The following is a 20,266-nucleotide window of genomic DNA, read 5'->3' as shown; positions in this document are numbered from 1 at the left end:
AATTCAAGGACTTCATTTCATGAGTTTTGGATTAACTGATGGGAACATTTACAATCATCAACTGGTGTGTGTTTGCGTACCTGTGCAGGTGCCAGCACACCTGAGGGTTAAGTTGTTGTGCAGAGGAAAAGATTAGAGCTTCTCTATTTGTGTCCTGCAAAGCTCTTTAACAGTCTTACCTGCACGGGTCAGACACTGTGGGAATGAAGTGTGTGTGTGTGTGTGTGTGTGTGTGTGCATCTGGGAGCAAGCGAGCTGGCATCATTAAGTCAATTGTCCCTGTGGAGCAGCCCTTCATTCCTCTCCTGATTGCTGAGATCCCTCCTTGCGTCCTGCCTCTATCCATACATTTAGAAGGACGCTGGGAAGGAGATCCACACACAAACTGAGGACATTAAAGACTTTATATTGAGGACGCTATAAAGGACCAGTAGTCAAGATGTTGATCACCATGCTAACAGCCATGTACGTGATGGTCAGAGTCGTAGAATCGGTAAGACATGTAAATTAGTAGAACTGGATTGAATAGATCATAGTCAAATTAGCAAAAAGTGATAAATTAACATATATTTACAGTGACAAATATAAAAATATGTGCTTGTTGACAAAAGTCTATCCGCTAGATTTGTCTCAAGTCACTTTTGTTAATATTTTGAGGGGTCTGCATACACCTTATATGCGTATTATTAAAACATGTGTAATAATGTATTATTATTAAGCAAGGTAGGCTACCATTTGTACATAAATGCATGGGAAACACTGTTTATGACTTTCTTACTCAATGCTTTTAATGCGTATGATGTCATATCTACATATTTTGTGTGCAGATAGGGGTGCGCCTGGCCGGCCAAAAGGAACCACTGCCTTACATGGTGTCCCAGCCTTTACCTTGGCAGGTCCACTCCGTGTCACACAGCCGCCGGAGCAGCAAAGCAGATGAGGTTAGCAAGGACACGCCGAGTGTGTGGTCTCTAATTTGGCTATTTAATGACCCCACTACACTCATGGTGGGTTTGAGCCCACAAGAGTATGACAGAAATAATCATGTTGACAAATAACTTTAACAAGGTTGTACCATGCTGACGCACTGCTGATCCCCCCCCATTTCGGTGTCCCGCAGTCACACTGTGCTGTACTCAGAAATGCATCAAAGTGCCTCATTGCGACTTTTATACTTATTGATACCAAAGACGATCTCACTTTACAATAAGGTACAGTAGTTACTGAGGAACTAATGAAAAACTAATTACAGAGGAACTAAGGCACATACATTTAGAGTGGTTACTGAAGAACTAATGGGGAACTAATGAATAGTTACCAAGGAACTAAGGCTCATACATTTCGAGTGGTTACTGAATAACTAATGGGGAACTGATTAATAGTTACTGAGGAACTAAGGCCCATACATTTAGAGTAGTTACTGGGGAACTATAATGAAGAAGGCCCATAAATTCAAGGCAACTCATGAAGGACTAATGAGGAACTAATGACTCATGCCCATGAATTCAATGTGGTTACTGAGGAACTAACCAAGAACTAATGAGGAACTAAAGAATAATTACTGAGGAACTAAATCACATACATTTAGAGTAGTTACCGAGGAACTAATGAATAATTAGTGAGGAAATAAGGCCCATACCTTTAGAGTAGTTACTGAGGAACTAATGGGGATCTAATGACTAAGGCACTTAAATTTAAAGTGGTTACTGAGGAACTAATTTTGAACTAGTGAGGAACTAAAGCGCATACATTTAGAGTAGTTACTGAGGAACTAGTGAACTAAGAACTAATGAGGAACTAGTTAATAATTAGTGAGGAACTAAAGCACATACATTTAGAGTAGTTACCCGAGGAACTAGCTAAGAACTAACAAGGAATTAATTAATACTTAGCGAGAAAAAGCACATACATTAAGGGGGAACTAAGGGACATACATTTAGAGTAGTTACTGAGAAACTAATGAATAATTAGTGAGGAACTAAAGCACATACATTTAGAGTAGTTACTGAGGAACTAATAAATAATTAGTGAGGAACTAAGGCACATACATTTAGAGTAGTTACTGAGGAACTAGCTAAGAGCTAATGAGGAACTAATGAATAATTAGTGGGGAACTAAGGCACATACATTTAGAGTAGTTACTGAGGAACTAGCTAAGAGCTAATGAGGAACTAATTAATAATTAGTGGGGAACTAAGGCACATACATTTAGAGTAGTTACTGAGGAACTAGCTAAGAGCTAATGAGGAACTAATGAATAATTAGTGGGGAACTAAGGCACATATATTTAGAGTAGTTACTGAGGAACTAATGAAGAACTAATGTGAGTAAGTAACAAAAACATTATTATTATGAGAAAAAGTGTAATAATATTGTGAAAATGTACTAAAAAAGTCTAGAGAGGTAAACCAAAAGTCTGCTTTGTAGGAGTCAGGGGTGTCCAAACTGCAGTCTGGGACACGTTTGTGGCTCACCATTCTTTTTTATTGGCTCACGGCACAAAATGTAAAACAAAAGAAGAAAATACAATACAACTTTATTTGTTAAGCATTTGAAAACTACCACACTGGAGCAAAGTGTTGCTAAATAAAAATGCTCAATAAAATATATAATAAATAAAAGGTACAGGAAATTCACAAAAGGCCACAAGGTAGATTGAAAATAAAAAAAGTACATACAATTCAGTATAAAAACATAAAGGAATAGACAAAATAATAAACAATATGATTTGCTTCTTCACCATGCGGAGTTTGGTTAGAGTCTGATACGCACTCCCAACGTAGACAAGTCATAGACAGTCAAGTCAAGATTGCTCCTCCCACTAGCTAATAACGAATAAAGAAATAAGCAGAGCAACTGTACATAAGCCACAAAGGCAGCAAAGTTAAGTAATACGTTGCGAGTGCAAGTGTAGAGCATTCTCCATGCGGTATCAAACACGTCTGAAACCGAGGAGACAGACTTCACGATTTAGACTTTGAACTTGTATCGTGTCTTACACGGTGAGCTTGAGCCTGCATGCTGAGATCATGCCGCGCAGCGTGAGACCTGCCGCCGGCACGCCGCCAGGTGAGCGGCCTAAGCAGCCTTCAGCCTGCAATCGTCCTGCCGATGCCGCTCGCTGTGCTTCAGCTGCAAATCCCAATCAAGGGGATTTGCCTCGGAGGTCATGACTGTCGCGTTGCCAGATACACACACGCATGCTCTCTTGAAAAGCCGGCGACTCTTGGTGCACCCTTTCTATCTGATCGCCAAGAGGAATGTGAACTATGCAAACTTCCTGGTCACATTGCAGCACAGATGATTATCATTGGCTGCTTGTATCTGATGTAGCAGCTCACGCAACTCCTCATTCTTCTTCTTTTGTGCGTCACTCATTGACCACTTGCCAACGGGGGCGATGGGTTCAGGGTTCAGTGCCCTAGTTGGTCATTCGAACATTCTAGCGACTATTCATTTATTTTCTACCGCTTATCCTCACGAGGGTCGCGGGGGGGTGCTAGAGGCGGGGTACACCCTGGACTGGCCGCCAGCCAATCACAGGGTACACATAGACAAACAACGATTCACACTCACATTCATACCTATTGATAATTTGGAGTCGCCAATTAATCTAGCATGTTTTTGGAATGGGCTGCACGGTGGAAGAGTGGTTAGCACACAGGCCTCACAACTTGGAGACCCGAGTTCAGTTCCACCCTCTGCCATCACTGTGTGGAGTTTGCATGTTCTCCGGGTTTTCTCCGGGTACTCCGGTTTCCTCCCACATTCCAAAAACATGCTAGGTTAATTGGCGACTCCAAATTGTCCATAGGTATGAATGTGAGTGTGAATGGTTGTTTGTCTATATGTGCCCTGTGATTGGCTGACCACCAGTCCAGGGTGTACCCCGCCTCTCGCGTGAAGACAGCTGGGATAGGCTCCAGCACCCCCGCGACCCTCGTGAGGATAAACAGTAGAAAATGAATGAATGTTTTTGGAATGTGGGAGGAAACCGGGAAACCATGCACAGGGGCGGAATTGAACTCTCCCAGCTATGACACCTGTGCGCTAGCCACACGACCGCCATGCAGAGCATATCACATATATTATTTTAAAATAATATCCAGGTACAAATCCCATAGTATTTGCATGTTTATGCTGTTTGTTGATGAGTCCGCTTTGTTCGATGGTCCTTGAACGTACCATTGTATGTATCTCCCATGTTGCACTGGGACTACAACTATATACTATATACTATATACTATACTATATGACTACTATACTGTACTTTTATGGTTTTTCTTTCCCTTTATATGTGGTCCCAAATGCTGATACTATGTTTTTGATGTTGTTACTGTCTTAGTTTTAGACAGTGAGCCGGTGTGTCCGTCCAAAAAAAAAATAATCATGTGACAAGACTAGGAAGAAAAAGCCAAGCAAATCTCTTCATCCATTTAGTGGTGATTTGCTATGTAGTTAGCATTTTATTTCAGTTTGAAAGCAGGTACTATTTCTTGTGCCATATAGGTGATGTATACCACTGGCGTTATTGGAACATTTGAGGATAGTTAGCTTACACCCGGTGTGCCTTTGCTCTGGATGTTGCCGTTTTGTAGTCCCTCTTGGATTCAGTTGGCTTTTTGGGGGGGATTGTTGCTTCCTAAAATGGCAGAATTTGGATGACAATCTCTATTTAACAACTGTTTTCTTGATGCTGTTGTCTCACCGCAACAGCTGAATAGAAATATAACTATAGGACAAACGTCCCTATTGGTGGTAGGATTAGAATTATGTTATGGGTAGGGTTAGCAATTTGGTTGGGTAAGGTTAGGGTTAGGTTTATGTCATAATGGGAGTTATATAGGGTTAGAGTTATGGATAATGAGGGTTAGAGTTATGGTAGGGTAGGATTAGGTTAGGATTATGGTATGGGTAGGGTTAGTTATGGTAGGGTTATGGTTATGGTCGGATTATGGTGGAGCAAGGTTATGGTAAGGGCAAGGTTATGGTTGGGTAAAATTAGGGTTAAGGTAGGGTTGGGTTAGGATTATGGCATGGGTAGGGTTAGTTATGGTATGCGTAGTGTTAGGGTTGAGTTATGGTATTGGTAGGGTTAGCAATATGGTTGGGTAAAGTTAGAATAATGGTGCAAGGTGTAAGGGTTATGGTATTGGTAGAGTTGGAATAATGGTGGGTGTATAACTCCCAATATAACATACCCCTAACCTTATACGCTACGCCTACCATAAACCTTAACCTACCCATAACCTAACCCTTAACCCCAACGGTACCCTAACCATAAGCTAACACTACCCCTACCCTAACCCTACCATAACGATACCCTACTATACCCCTACCTCAAACCGTAACCCTACCCCTTCATTGTCTTTTACCACTTTTAGTTTTTATTGATGTGTTCACTGCAGCTTGGTTTTTGCAGTTTCCCACGGTCCTATTCTGAAGTGGCCCTCCGCAGTATTTACAGAAAGTGACCGTGTCTACTTTTTTTTGTTTTTCTATCACAGTTTGACGGCTACAGAAGGAACAGCATGGGCGTGTACAGAAAGTGTAAGTCAAACCCGACATGTCGTTTAAAAGTTATCATGGTGTTTGAACTCTAAACCGGTCCCAAAAATAGCCCTCTCTAATATGTCCAACAGACTCCAACGCCAGTAACGGCACATGCAGCACGGAGCCCACCTTACCCCCCTTGAGCCCCGTGGAGGTGAAAGCTGCCTCCACCATCCAAACCCACTTCAGGAAGTTCCAGCAGAAGAAGCAAAAGAACGGCAAGTAGATTCACGGAAAAGGAGTGTAGCCATGTTGGACTTGTTTGGATGCACAGAACCATGGATGGACCCTTTCATACTCACTACCATATTAAAACTAATCACTTAGCTTAGCATCAGAACATTTAATCATGCATAATAATATTATGTATACACTTTTTGGTCATGTTATCTGATTGATTATCTATTGTTGGCAATGTTCGAATTAAAAGTGAATTGTGTGTTAACGTTTCATGAACAAATGCAGAAAAGCATGACATAATAAAAAACGTCTTGCAGTCTGCTCTGTGGTTGGATTTCTCTTACAGTATGTTTCCCTCTAGTGGTACTATTAGGGTATTACATCAGGCTCATTGCTAACTGTACAGAAGTAACACGACTGGAGTTGTTCTGTTTCGTTTAGGTGCACAATTAGGTGCACAACCTCCCAGGAAGCTTAAGCTACATAAATAATTACAATATCAACATTTATAGTCCTGGAAATGTTTACTAGATATCCAAATAATGAGCAAAAATAAAAATGTATTGTAAACCTGTTTACTTTGAAACGATATGAGGGATGTCGCCATCTATTGGCTGATGAAGAGAACTCTCCCAAAAATGTAAACAAGGCAAAAAATAATACTTTAGAGGCCATCCATAATTTTCAACATTTTCACGAGCGTACAAACCGTACGAGGGTGAGGGAGGGGGTTAAGACATCAACGTACGCTTTTTTGAAAACCAGAAAATGTCGATGTCCCTATGTTCGAACCGCGGGACGCAGTCAAGTTTTAGCGCGAATAGACTGGTCCCCTGTCGTCGTATGCTAGCGCGAGAGCGTACCAGTCCACGCGATACTCCCCGTGCTTCGCATTCCAACACAACAATCAGACAATGTCCGACCCCGGTGATTTCGATGAACTATTTTCGTTCATCAAAAAGAGAATTACTGCCATTCATCGCTCACCGAGCAATGCATACGAACAACACATCAATGTTTACTGCTTTGTGCATTCGGAAAGAAAGCGGAAGGACGCTGTAGCGGCTGGCCAAGCGGCTTGGAAAGGTTCCAAATCGAAGGAATCGAGCAGGGCGGATTTGTTCCGAAGTGCCGTTGCGAAAATGGAGAAGATCAAAACTAAACCGACCATCATGAATGTATTCGCCAGCTCTGCTGCGGTAAGTAGGCTTAGACAAGCCACCCCGATATTTATTTCTTCTCGCCCATGCTAGCACATTCATAATCACGCAATGCAAAATGGTATGAGGGAGCCGGAACTGTTGGAAGTTTCGGCATCGGATTGTTTTTGTGCACGCCAGTACAGTGTATAGCGCAGTGATTTTCAACAAGTGTGCCGTGAGGAATTATTCAATATTACTTTTTTAATTAACATGTATTAATAATTTTCTGCAAATATTATGTCATTGTCGCGTGTCATTGGTGTAAAGACTGGCAGAGCAATGTAATATTCGTCCGTGTGGCAACACGTAGCTGATTGCCTCGTTCCTCTAATACAGTGTTTTTCAACCTTTTTTGAGCCACGGCACGTTTGTTACGTTGGAAAAATGTTGCGGCACACCAATAACCAATGTTATTTGCTTCTTTCAGCTTTTTCCTGATTACGGACTCCCCACAGCAGATCCTTTTGATCCGCATACTAATTTAACCAACAATGTTACAAAATGTCACCACTACCTCTCACGTGCATCACTAAGTCTATTAGAGGAACGAGGCAATCAGCTACGTGTTGCCACACGGATGAATATTACATTGCTCTGGCAGTCTTTACACCAATGACACGTGACAATGACATCATATTTGCAGAAAATTATTAATACTTAATTAAAAAAAGTAATATTGAATAATTCCTCACGGCACACCTGACGATTTCTCACGGCACACTTGTGTGCCGCGGCACAGTTGTTGAAAATCACTACTCTAATAGACTTAGTGATGCACGTGAGAGGTAGTGGTGACATTGGGGAAGATCGATGCATGTCACTTCATGACATATTTGCATGATATGTATACAGTCATTTCATATTATCTATGTCCACTTCACTCAAAGCATAACTCCTATCTCATTTCAGAATAAACAGAATACAGAGGATAAAGAGCCCGCCCAACCACGATGTGGAGCTAGTACTGATGGTCCAAATCCCGTTGCTGCGACTGCATCAACTCCAACACCCGTGGCATTGACTGATGAGTCGGCTAGGGTGAAACGCAGCGAAGAAAATGAAGTCCGTGCATGTGCCTTTCTGTGTACCTCTTTGGGGGTGACAAGCGGCAAGTTACTCACAGAGGATGTGACGACTCACCCAGAGTTCACGAGGGCTCTGACATCCATTGCCTCATCACATTTTACATACTCTCCATTGTTGAAGCAGTGGGAGGGAAGTGCTTATTTCAAGAAATCGAAATCACAGGTTTCGACTGCCGTTTCTGAGGCAAAACTCCAGATAAAAAATCTTCGAGATGAACTGATTGAACTGTCAGACATGACGACTGTATCAAAGAACCTTGCAACACAGCTTCAGTCATGTCAGCAAAAAATGAACAAGATGTTGGCAATGCTGCCAACATTTTTCAGTGTGAAAGAGGCAATCGAAAAAGCAATTCCCCTCCTACAGGCATGTGTACGTTCCCAAAAACAAAGGAAATTCAACAAGTTGACTGGACAGACTATGTATAAATTGTCTGGGGATGTCACGAGATGACGCCATGACTAAAATAGACGATACAGAAGAAAGTGTATAGGTGTAGTGTACAGGCAGTCATGATACAAATAACTAAATTAGTAAAATTCCAGAACGTTTCATTTGGAAATGTATATCAGCAATTAGTAGGAGCATATATACATTTCGAGGGGAGTTACAAAAATATTGATAAATTATAAACTAACTATAAAAATATATATAAAAAAGGAATTTTTATTCACTTTACACCTAATTGACAAACTTTATATTGCTGATATTAGCATGCTAGCAATACTAACATGCTAACATTAAACATAATATAATCGTAAGTGATTATCTAAGGATCTGGCTATGAAAATGATTAAAAATGCTACTATGCTAATGTTAACATAGTAGCAATGCTAACAGAGCATTATTATGTTATATTATTATTATAAAGTGTTTTTATGTGTGAAATTGGCCAAAAATGCTACTGAGCCAATGTTAACATGCTAGCCATGCTAATGTATGAAGGTGTTGAATAGGTTGATGTTGAACTTTATTCTCTCTAGAATATGTTTTTTCTTTTTATATTTTTACTTTGTTGTAGTAAAATTAGAGTTTTTTATATTTTTTTCATAAAATTATGACTTTTTCTTATTCTTGCTAATCTATCCATGGTAAGCATCTGAAAATAAACTTATTGTCAATCTCCATTCCTTTGCAACTTTGTAAAACAGAGTATTACTAACAGAGTAATCAGACACGACCCCATGTTAAATTGTAATAATTCGTATAATACATATAATAATAATGAATAAGTCCTACAAAGACACACAATATTTAGAAAATTAACAATATCATCACAGTTCATAAAAAGATAGCTTTATTGCACAAGGTGTCGATCGAGTCCTTTGTTTTTTTTAATCAATTTTCCCCCTTTATTTTCATAGAAAAAGAAAATGTCGAGTTAAACGCAAGCAGTTGCAAATTGAAGCAAACATTTGTCCGTTACAAGCTTTTGCATTTCCAAAATGTTTTTTCATGAACCCTCTTTTGCAGAATTGGCCACGCACCAACATCAGAACATGCAAATGCTTCTGTCCTCAACTGGTGACTAAGTTAAAAAAAACACGAAAAAAAACAAAAACAAAGGAGACAATGCAACCAAAATGTCCTATAAAAGAAGAAATTGAGTTTTATTTGTGCCTGGTTCACTCTGACATATTCCAGTAAATCAAGATAAAGCATTTCTGTATAATTCTCATTTTTTTATACTTCAATGAAGTCCTCTTCTGTTGCATTACAATAACTTCTGTTTACAGTTTACATTGTGCCCTGGTTTCTATAGTGAAGATGTTGAAAATAGTACTCATTTATACAAAAACACTTTCCTATGTACACAGGTTTTCTATTATGGAATAGAAACGACGTCGTATAGAAGTGTGTGTAGTGGGGTGGGGGTGGGGTGATTGGTTGAGCTGATGTGGAAACATTTAAAGAATAAAAGTGTTGTGTACACATTTCAGACCATGTCCCGTCGCTGTCCTTGGGGGGAAAAAATCAAAGCAAAAAGTAAAAAAGGATGCAAAAGTTAGGAAAATGCAAGCTTGGCATGGGTGCAGCTATTTTCCTAAAAGGGTGAGTCAAAGTAGGCGTAAGGCAGGGGTGGCCGAACGCGTACTCAAAAATGAAAGAATGTAAAGGGACACTTTTGTATTTTTTTAATTTGTAAAAATGCTAAAAAAAAAAAAAAAAGTTATATATGTATATACTGTATATATACGTATTTCAATATATTATTATTAATAATATCAACACTTTACATTGTGCCTTTTTGCTCCATTTTTTCTTCTTTTTTTTGGTTTCATTTTATTTTGGCCATTGTGCTGCGGGCCAAACCAAAACCGACTACACTGCTCTTGGACACCCCTGCCACATGGGATAGTATGGTTTTTACCACTAAAACTCTAGGGCTCCCCCTACTGGTGGACACACTTTGTCAATCATGTGAAACTGAACCAAGCTAATGTTAGCATCTTTTGAATTTGCACATTTTTCAGCAAAAATAATCACACAAGTTTCAGTGAAACCTCGGCTTTCGGACGCAACTCTCAATTTTACAACATTGTGCTTGTCCGTCTACTAAACGTGACTACTAAATAACCCGCCATGGGGCCAATGAAAGAAGGTATTTTGTCTGGAACGGGTGAATTTAATTGACATTATTTCCTACAAGGAAAAAAATTGTTTGGTTCTCATACATTTCAGTTTTCATCTTGACTTTTTTTGAATGGAATACTGAGAAAAAATGAACTTTAAAATTTAGTTTTTGTCAGACCTTTTGGAAAAATTTAAAGTAATCCCTCATTTATCGCATACTTGGCCGTGGTGAGTGAATTGCCACAAAATAGGAAAATTTTTGTAATTGGAGCCTGAAAAAGCTGTTTACGACCCTATAAATGTTTGTTTAAAACATTATTAGAGCCCTCTAGACATGAAATAACACCCCTACAGTCACCTTTACACTGCTATAACCCAAAATACTGTAGTAGACAGAGAAGAGAAAATAAGACAAAATAAAATAATAAAAACAAAAACAGAGGTTTCACATTTTGGTTTTCGTCAGATTATTATTCTTTTATTTATTATTTTTTTTGTTCTGTCATGTTCTGTCATATAAGTATGTAATATAGTAGGTGAAATATCTTAAATTACTTTTGATATCCATGATTTTGTTTTTACTTGCATCATTCCTACACCAAAAAAATAAATAAAATATAAAACAAAAGCTATATATTTTTCTAAAATATGAAGTATTTATGACAGGTGGTGGAATAATTATCTTAAGAACTATTTGGATGTTTTTATTAGCGGACGGTGACGTTCAGCATTAATGGCTGCAATACCGGGCAGCGACCGGCAGAGGGTGCAAGAGGCCCGACTATTCGGCAGTCGCTTGCTGCTGTGTATGCAACTCGCGTTTTCCCAAACGTCAATATGTTAGAGTAAAGGCCAAAATGATGACATGTTTGCTGAGGAATCATAAAACACAAGTCCGAGTTGTGTCTCCCGTCATCAGGTGATGGCGTTGATTTGGTGAACACACCTTTGTAGGGTACAATACAACACATGACAACAGGCTCACTCACTCACTTACTGTACCCTTGTTTTGACTCGTCTTTCTCTTTCAACGTCAAGCTTCTTTTCTACCTAGCGACACAATCTCGCACGACAACCAAACTGTGCTTTTTCACAAGAGACTTCCTGAAAATCTTTTCCTTTCCCTCGCAATGACGCTTGTGCTACCCGTTAAGACTTCTTCCTTCCTTCCTCGCTTCCTTTCTTCCTTCTTCCTCTTTCTCTGAGCGATTGTCTTGTGTGATCTTTTCTCATATATTTTCAATTAGAACGGCTTCTCAATAGTCATATATCGCTATATATTTAAATAGAAATATATATGTACATGTATATATTTTTCATCTTAAAAAGAAACATACCTTTTTCTATTGCGACAGCCCTGATGTTTGCATTTGGAGTAACTCTGTTTTGTTTTGTTTTTTAACTAAACTTTTTCTTTGTCATGGGCGTAAGCTTTGGGAGTTCTGACGGAATATTAGAGCCACATCAAAATTAAATAAAAAAAAAAATAGAGATTTCGAGATAAAGTTGTACATTTACGAGAAAAATTCCAGGATAAAGTAAGAAAAAAGTTTTAAAATTATGAGAATAAACTCTTTTGAAATGAGCGTGTCATTGTGTCACAGGGAAAATAGAGGAAACGTTCTTTTATTTATAATGTGGCAGTAAAACAGCACAGTTGAACACAAACAGATTAGCATGGCTAGCTTACGTCCGCCTTCCTTACACCGCCCCCTCCATGTTAGGAGTTTTGTTTTTTTATCCTAAATGTAGGACTTTATTGTCGGAATATTACGAGTTGTCAAAATCTCAGATTATTTTAATACTTCATCGTAACAGGCATTGCCGGAAACAGCTATGAAAGGGGGGTACTTTTGTGACCTTTAGCCTTGGTACGACTTGATTCTCGTAAATGTAAACTTTTTTCTTGTATTTTTATGACTTTTTTTTTTCCGTAAATCTACAACTTTATTCTTATAAATTTACGACTTTGTTCTTGAAATCTCAGATTTTTTTGTTGTCAACGCGGCCCTAGTACTCTGTCGTCATAAAATAAACAGTAGACATACAGTACCATGCGTAAAGCTAAACTCGTACCTTAAATATCACTTTAGAGCTCTTTTTGTTCACGAATGTGTGAAGTTGGAATTGGTGTTGTTATGCATCTCGACAACCTTTGCTCGGGGGTCAGTCACAGTGATGCTGTATGGAGATGATGGAGGTGTGGAAAGGGTTCAAAAGACTTCAGCACGGAATGATGATTGACTGAAAACGTCCCTTCCTTTCTTTCAAGAACTTTCCCATACAGCAAAAATTCAAAATGCAGCAATTGTGCCCCTTAAAGGGTGCAAAATGGAGGTGCGGGTGAAGTTGTTTTGACACCTGACTTTACACTCATACTCATGAGGTTACATTTTCATCACTCCAATCCTCAATATGTTGCAAAGGCTGGTGTGTAATGCATCCAGTGAAAGCATCAAAATTATTTTCTTCTTTTGAGTTTGCCACATTTATCGGGTTCGGTATCGTTCCCAAAGATACTTTGACATGCTCAGGTGGGGACGGAAGATCGAAACAGCAAACTTCAGGTTGGGAGACGATCGCCCTACCAGTCCGTTCAGAAAGTGGTAACATTTGCTTCGCACAGGAATTGAACTAGCTACAGTTGAATCTCGGTTTTCCGTACATCCCAGTTTTTTTTTCAAAATTTATTTCTAAATGTATGTCTGGGTTTTTGTACTCTCAGCCAAACAGTACATCTAAAAAGCTAGCAATGGAACTGATTGCCCAAACAAAGCATCTATGTGTTATTGAGTCACTTTTAGAATTGGGAAACCATAGACAGATTCCGGGCATGGAATTCTTTAACCCTTTTTGTTTTATATGTGTGTGGTTTACTAGCGCATAGAACCCACACAGAACAACTCATATCGGTCTTCTTCCTTCCCCCTATCAAGCACAGTCCGCAGATGCCTGGTGAGGCATTTATGTGCACTGCATATTTTTGAGAGTTTAAGGAATCTGTGCTTTTTAAATGGAATATGGCTGCATAAAAGTGCCACAACTTTAACGAAGAAGGTGAGAAACACTGTTGAATTCGAGAAAGTCGTACCAAAGTACGAATAGAATTGGAATGTAAAGGATTAACCAAGATTGACATGAAATAGTATCGAGTCAGTTTTCGTACGTTACAGGTTTTCGTCTGAGCTTTTGATGACAAAAAAAACGAGCTTCCACTGTATCGGTAATTGCTGAGACACGGAGAAGGGGTAGAGTTAAACTCTTCTTCTCACTCCTTTCCAGACATGTTGAACTGTGCAAGTGTAAACATGGAATTCCTTAATGTAACATGTTGCATCACTTTTACCATGACCATCCCGCCACAGCACGATGATGTAATATGGGCTCATACATCAACACGTTTGTGTAAAATTGTTGGAAAGGATTTTGTGCATATGTTGGCCCAATCAGAAGATGAAAATGTGAAGAGGATCAATAAATGCGGTGGCATAAGAGGTGGGGAAACGCAGTAGTAACGGAAATGTGATCAGGCAGAAAGAAAGGCCACCCCCTGTGCTGTGGAGACCCAAACTCCTCCTTACTGCAGTGTTGATGGGAGCCCGAGCAGCCCCCTGCAGCCTGGCGCAGTGCAGGCACTGATGGGTGAGCTGGGCATTGGGGCCTTCATCACCCCACTTGTCAATAGAGGCTCCAGACAAGCGCTGGCTAATCTTTTTAAGAGAAGTTCCAGAGCGAGGCCACCATGACGTCAAGGCTACACCAGTGTGTAGGACTTGGAGTAGGCTCCCGCCCCTCCATCCCTCTGCTTCTGTAGTCTGCCTAAGCCTGACGAGCTGCTGTCTAGGAGGGAGTCTCTGGATCCTCCCATCTTAGAGGATGAGGAGGCGCCACCTGGGGTGCCTCCTGTGGCCCCGGCTGCCCCGCCTCCGCTGGAGGATGATGACGCTCCAGCGGCGGCGGTGGCAGCAGCAGTGGCAGCAGCGGCGGCGGCCGCACTCTGGGCCCCTGTGGCTGAGGAGCCCGGCATGGTGAGAGTCCTCTGGGGGAGCGTGGAACTGCTGGAGCTGGTGGACATGCCTCCTGCGCTCCCTCCTGAGGCTCCTCCAGCTGAAGCTCCAGAGGAGGTGAGGTTGGACAGGCCAGAGTGGCCCATTGCGAGGGCCTGCTGCTTGGAGTCCATAGTCATGTGACGGCCCTGGGTATGGTAGGCCCGCTGGGCGAGGCCGCGGATGGAGGCTTCACGGGGTGGGACCACTGGACACGGGTCATGATGCTCTGACTGCTTTCGGAAGAAAGGATCGGACTTCATGTAGAGGGGGATGTTGCAGTAGTCACCTGGAAGTGACACATCAAGAAACATAACAGAAAATAAACACGAGTCCCCTTGCTTGTGTGGGTTTACTGTGGTTTCTTCCCAAGGTCTCTTCCTAAGGGGTGTGAATTTATATGTATGTGTCCTGTGATTGACCAGTAACTGACACAAGCTGGGATAGGCTCCAGCTTACCAATGTCACCACCAGGATAAATGGTAGAACGGGAATGAATCAATGAACCTTTGCTGTTGTTTACATGCAATACACCAGGATCAGGTGTTAAACATCCAATGCGCAAGGGTACCGGCGCAGGCTAAATAAGCAATTTTCACATTTCTTGAACTTGTTTCAAAGGGCAAATGACAAATGAACAGCTAGACTCACTCTTGGCACGATGAGGGATGGGCACAGCAACATTTTTGCCTCGATCGTAGTCCTGGGGTTTGGGCGGTGAGGCCGTAAATCTGCAAATTCCAGGCTCCGAGGGTGTGCTCATGGACGTCATGCTGTCGCCGTTGTCGTTGGTGCCCGTGGTCATCTGGTCAGACGAGCTGTCGGAGATGAAGCACTCCGTGATCTCAAATTTGGCGTGCTGCAGGTGCTCCTCCAGCTTGGCGTGCTCGTACGCTCTGGCCAGCTCCTCGTAGGTGGACGAGGCGCTCTCCGTCGACACCATGCTGTTACGACCCTTATCTGTGGAAAAGGTACGGCCGATCACTACAGATAAAAGTGTTGGGTGTGGTCAGTTTACTTGGACACCCCATGGACAGTTTTTGTTCTTCATGCAAAACGGGGAAAATTCGGTAAAGCATACACCGACTGTGTTGCCTGTGAAAAACACACGCCATGGTGGCGCTGTTGTGAGAGTTTGACTCTATAAGTTGGACTGACTTGAAATGTCACACAGTAACTTTAGGGTTTGGTACACTATGGTACACTATGACAGTTACTATGGTACTCATGTCATTGTATGGTCATATCACCTCGTACTTCGGTACGTGACAAAAAACAAATAAAAATTATTTTTTTAATTTAATAAGCTTTGCTTCTTCCTACTCCTTTTGGACATGTGGAACTGTGAACTGATTATGTGATGCACTCAATTGGAATCTAATGCATGTTCAAATGAAATAAAACCATTACCATTACCATTACCACTGCATTTAGGAGACTGACAAGTACATCGGTTGGTATAATTTGAGCGAAATGGACTGAAAAACATGGACGGCGTCAAACAAAATGTCTTCACAAGCGCAACAGTGTGCGGTGTCGCGTCTGTAAGTGTCCCCCGTGTGCCAACCTGTGTCCTGCGAGAGGCTGGCGCTGTAGCTGTCGCTCTCTGTGACGGTGATGCCGTGCTGCGAGCTGACTGTGCGCCAATCTGAAGCAAGAACGCGGGCCGGTGTGGAAGCCTGACACTTGGTCAGGGTCCACTGACTGGAGTAGCGGTTTTTGATACTGTGGGCAGATTTGATGCTCTTCCTTGAAACTGGATCTGATGGATTAGATGGAGGTTAAATGTTAAAAGTTAGTGAGGAAGGGGTGGGAAGGCACAATTAGATGGACAGGAAACACCACAGTGGAGGGTTCAACAAACCAGGAAGACATGTGGGTCATAGGGACACTTGCACTGCTTCAATTAGTTTTCTCAGATTGGTGAGAAGGCCCAACGAGGAGAAAGAGCACTTACTGGTTCCTGGTCTGATGTCTGACATGTCAATCAAAGGACCAGTGTTCTGGATGAGAGCAGGGTGGTGAACGGACACACCTGCGCAGAAGCTCTGTGGGTTCCCGGTCTGATTGAACTCGGTGTCTGTCACAGGTATGGTGGCCTTGTCCTCGCCTGTCCAAGACACAAACCGTTCAAAAAAACAGTGAATGCAGTGCCCTGCAGTGTTTGTTATTCCTGTGACACACACACACACACACACACACACAGATGCAAGCACAACAACACTCTGTCTCTCTCTTGCTCTGCCTTCCTCTCACCGATCTGCTTGATGCCCTCTTTGTCTTCGATCAGCAGCTGCACTCTCGGGATGTCGATGTGTAAGCGTGGGCCCTGAGGCGGCCCCTTCACTGGGGTATCAAAGCTCCGGTTGTTTTTGCTGCTCCAGACACACAACACACACACACACAGACAAACACAGTGTTGGGATATGACCAAACATACAGGTTATACATGCTTTGTGGAGACATATATTATGAGCAGGAGTGGGAAGGATGCACCTTACCTGATCAGCATCTCTGCCAGGCTTTTGGCATCTGGAAAAAGACAGTGTAGAAATAACATTTAAGCTTTCTAAACGTGCATATTCATAGCCAATTCCATTTAAATTGGGTGTGACTTGACAGGGATAACTTAGCGTTGCCTCTAACAGACAGGAAGTTCTACAACACAGACTAACCATACATTCATTCATTCATTCATTTTCTACCGCTTTTCCTCACAAGCGTCGCGGGGGGTGCTGGAGCCTATCCCAGCTGTCTTCGGGCGTGAGGCGGGGTACACCAGCCTCACGCTGGTGGCCAGCCAATCACAGGGCACATATAGACAAACCACCATTCACACTCACATTCATACCTATGGACAATTTGGAGTCGCCAATTAACCTAGCATGTTTTTGGAATGTGGGAGGAAACCGGAGTACCCGGAGAAAACCCACGCATGCACAGGGAGAACAAGCAAACTCCACACAGAGATGGCCGAGGGTGGACTAACCATACATACTTCCCAAAAATAGTAATACTCTTATTTGCCTGACTGGGCTCGGCTCTCACCTCTGAGTCTCTTCAGCCTCTTTTCTTTGCGTTTCTTGCGGATGATGAAGAGGAGCGCCACGCCAAGGGTGACCAGGATCACGGGGCAGCCGATAGAAAACAGCTTCTTCACGTCGTCGTTCTTTTCCAGGGGGGACTTGATTGGTGGAATTGTACCTGCACGCATAAAAATATATGAATACTGATGTAAATGCTGGAATTAGACAGAGGGCATTTATTTACCTAAACCGTAAAAGGGGCAGGACGTTAGACCCGACTGTGATAAGTGAATTTCCGTGAAGTAGAATTTCTTATTTATAAATGGAATATTTGTGTAGTTAGAATATAGAAAACCTATTTATTTACAACCTTCTAAATACATTTTTAACATATTAAAACCCTGTAGACATACATTTAGCCATCTTTGCACTCATATTACTACGATACTGAATACTAATATACTGAACAGCAGAGAAAATAATGCCTATAAGACATATATACATATACATATACATATACATATATATATATATATATAAGATATGTGTTTCTGTGCATTGCTCTACATGTCTTCCGGTGCAAGAGGAGCTGAGTGCGGGTAGTGGACAGGAAGTGATGTCCAGGGTGTTGTGACATAATGCACACATACAATAAAATCCTGCTGTTCTGGCGATCATGTCTTGTCTGTTTCACCAAACATTACATTAACATTACTGACACCTAGTGACGAGTATATAAAACTACATTTGAATGCGCTTTAGTGTTATCCACCCATCCATTTTCTATACCGCTTGTCCTCACTGGGGTCGCAGGCATGCTGGAGCCTATCCCAGCTGTCTTCGGGTGAAAGGCGGGGTCCACCCTGGACTGGTGGCCAGCCAATCACAGGGCACATATAGACAAACAACCATTCACACTCACATTCATATCTATGGACAATTTGGAGTGGCCAATTAACCTAGCACGGGGAGAAAATGCAAACTCCAGACAGAGATAATCAGACTTCGGTCTCCGTACTGGTCTAACCACTCATCCACTGTGCAGCTAGTTTTATAATAGTAAATACTAAATCTAGAATATGAACATAATTTGAATAGAGCTTTTATTGGAGCATTTACGGGATCCTCCTTGCAGACATTCACATGGCGAGTCGTTAACTCACTGCCGTCATAATCCAGTGTGGCAAACTGGGAGCTCTGGTTGCCACAGCCGGCGCTGTTACAGGCTTTCATCTTCAGCTCGTACCAGGTGGCCTCGCGCAGCTCAGCCAGGAACACGTCAGCAGTGACATTGGTGCGCACGTTCTGCCACGCCCATGTGCCTGCAGGAATGTTGCCAAGTTGAGACTTATTCCTCATGGATTTTTCCCCAAGTGTCTTACCTTTCGGGCGAAACTCAAGGGTCACGGTGCTGATTGGACAGCCGCCGCTGGCCCAGCCTTGCAGGTTGAGGCGGGCGTGGCTAGAGTTGATGTGGGTGAAGACAGGCTGGTCCTTGTTGAACTGGGGCTCTGGAATATAATCAATAAATATAAATGTGGAAAAAAAGCCCTTTTAAGTCAATTCTGCAATTCTTCCTCAGTCTTCCTCTTACCTCGGCCGTGTGTCTTTGCCTCAATGATCTCACTGATGCGTCCCGCTCCCACACTGTTCTTGGCCGCCAGCTTGACTTTGTACCATGTACCACAGCGCAGGTTGTCCAGTTTGAAGGAGCGCTCGGTGGAACTGATGAACACATCTTTCCACTCCTCTGTGTTGTCCACGGAGTACTGCAGCACAAAACCTGCACACACAAATATTGCACATGCCCGTTTAGAGCAGTGATTCTCAACTGGTAGGTCGGTCACACACCCGTTTTATACGGTTTTCATTTTGGCTCCTTGTTGGAGGGCAGTGGAGTGTGCGGGGATTGGTTGGGTCCTGGGCCTTGGATGGGTGTACTGAAGGGATGGGGGGTCGGGGCCAGGGTGCCTGATGTCCCCACTTTTCTTTTGGTTTTATTTGTTTTTTTTGTTTAGGGGTGTGTGGACGCAGAAAGAAAATACAATAACTGAATTGGCAACTGCTCTGACGTGGAGAAGAGGTAGGATTTAATAAGCTTTGCTTCTTCCTGCTCTTTTTCAGACATGTGTAGCAATGAAGTGTACATTGTATATGTGATGCATATTAATATACATTGCATGCATGTTAGAAAAACAAAAAGAAAAAGTTTGTTAGTACTGTAGTCTCCAGCCATTAGGATGCGTGTCAGTCCTATAACTTGTTGAGCCTTTGACTGTTACTTATGTTATGGTTATTATTTACCAGCTGTTTAAGTGGAATGTGCAGCTTATCTATTGAGGTGTCATATTTGTAGGGGTTTGCTATTTTTGTTTTATTTTGCACTACCTCAAAGTCAAACCGCACTGTATTTTCATTAAATTGCTACTTGAGAAATGTGAATTGAAAAATATCTGTCGGTGGGTCCTGCAGCCAAACCCTTGATGTCACTGTGCCAACACGCTTGACAAACAGACCTACTGCATCTACAGTACTGTCCAGTAGGTGTCAGTATCAGTCAGACATGACAGACTCTCAGAAGAATCTGATCTTCTTCAGC

General features: G+C 42.0%; 3 protein-coding genes across 7 annotated transcripts in view; 2 read left to right on the top strand and 1 right to left on the bottom strand.

Moving 5' to 3' along the window:
- Nucleotides 1–276: 276 nt before the first annotated feature.
- LOC131134967 (uncharacterized) lies at nucleotides 277–6,054 on the top strand. Its single transcript, XM_058080719.1, has 4 exons — nucleotides 277–493; nucleotides 828–941; nucleotides 5,508–5,550; nucleotides 5,643–6,054. Exons 1-4 carry the CDS (start codon nucleotides 440–442, stop codon nucleotides 5,777–5,779), a joined length of 348 nt encoding a protein of 115 aa, XP_057936702.1. The 5' UTR covers nucleotides 277–439; the 3' UTR covers nucleotides 5,780–6,054.
- A 463-nt stretch (nucleotides 6,055–6,517) lies between these two features.
- LOC131134966 (uncharacterized) lies at nucleotides 6,518–9,889 on the top strand. Its single transcript, XM_058080718.1, has 2 exons — nucleotides 6,518–6,932; nucleotides 7,845–9,889. The coding sequence occupies exons 1-2, from the start codon at nucleotides 6,648–6,650 to the stop codon at nucleotides 8,472–8,474; spliced, it is 915 nt and encodes a 304-aa protein (XP_057936701.1). The 5' UTR covers nucleotides 6,518–6,647; the 3' UTR covers nucleotides 8,475–9,889.
- The window catches only part of LOC131134963 (cell adhesion molecule DSCAML1), a 112,699-nt gene continuing 102,308 nt past the window's right edge, over nucleotides 9,876–20,266 (bottom strand). For 4 of the 5 annotated variants that reach the window (XM_058080709.1, XM_058080708.1, XM_058080710.1 and 1 more), the window contains 10 exons: nucleotides 19,262–19,450; nucleotides 19,050–19,178; nucleotides 18,831–18,989; nucleotides 17,690–17,845; nucleotides 17,143–17,173; nucleotides 16,898–17,016; nucleotides 16,599–16,751; nucleotides 16,209–16,403; nucleotides 15,293–15,601; nucleotides 9,876–14,930 (listed from right to left, as the gene is read on the bottom strand). In XM_058080709.1, the coding sequence (XP_057936692.1) occupies nucleotides 14,350–14,930; nucleotides 15,293–15,601; nucleotides 16,209–16,403; nucleotides 16,599–16,751; nucleotides 16,898–17,016; nucleotides 17,143–17,173; nucleotides 17,690–17,845; nucleotides 18,831–18,989; nucleotides 19,050–19,178; nucleotides 19,262–19,450 (2,021 nt within the window). In that variant the 3' untranslated portion in view covers nucleotides 9,876–14,349. The remainder of the gene's footprint in view (nucleotides 14,931–15,292; nucleotides 15,602–16,208; nucleotides 16,404–16,598; nucleotides 16,752–16,897; nucleotides 17,017–17,142; nucleotides 17,174–17,689; nucleotides 17,846–18,830; nucleotides 18,990–19,049; nucleotides 19,179–19,261; nucleotides 19,451–20,266) is intronic. The other variant, XM_058080712.1, reaches the window with a different exon arrangement.

Source organism: Doryrhamphus excisus, chromosome 8 (genome assembly GCF_030265055.1).
Source record: "Doryrhamphus excisus isolate RoL2022-K1 chromosome 8, RoL_Dexc_1.0, whole genome shotgun sequence".
Taxonomy (NCBI): domain Eukaryota; kingdom Metazoa; phylum Chordata; class Actinopteri; order Syngnathiformes; family Syngnathidae; genus Doryrhamphus; species Doryrhamphus excisus.
The sequence above is the reverse complement of the archived record's forward strand: the minus strand, read 5'-3'. Positions and strand labels throughout refer to the sequence as shown.

What these genes read in the sequence shown, in the direction of transcription:
- LOC131134966 (XM_058080718.1), top strand. Translation starts at nt 6,648, where the DNA reads ATGTCCGACCCCGGTGATTTCGATGAACTATTTTCGTTCATCAAAAAG. An exon ending in TATTCGCCAGCTCTGCTGCG is followed by an intron (nt 6,933 to 7,844) that starts GTAAGTAGGCTT and finishes ATCTCATTTCAG; the next exon opens with AATAAACAGAATACAGAGGA.
- LOC131134967 (XM_058080719.1), top strand. Translation starts at nt 440, where the DNA reads ATGTTGATCACCATGCTAACAGCCATGTACGTGATGGTCAGAGTCGTA. An exon ending in TGGTCAGAGTCGTAGAATCG is followed by an intron (nt 494 to 827) that starts GTAAGACATGTA and finishes TTTTGTGTGCAG; the next exon opens with ATAGGGGTGCGCCTGGCCGG. An exon ending in CATGGGCGTGTACAGAAAGT is followed by an intron (nt 5,551 to 5,642) that starts GTAAGTCAAACC and finishes TATGTCCAACAG; the next exon opens with ACTCCAACGCCAGTAACGGC.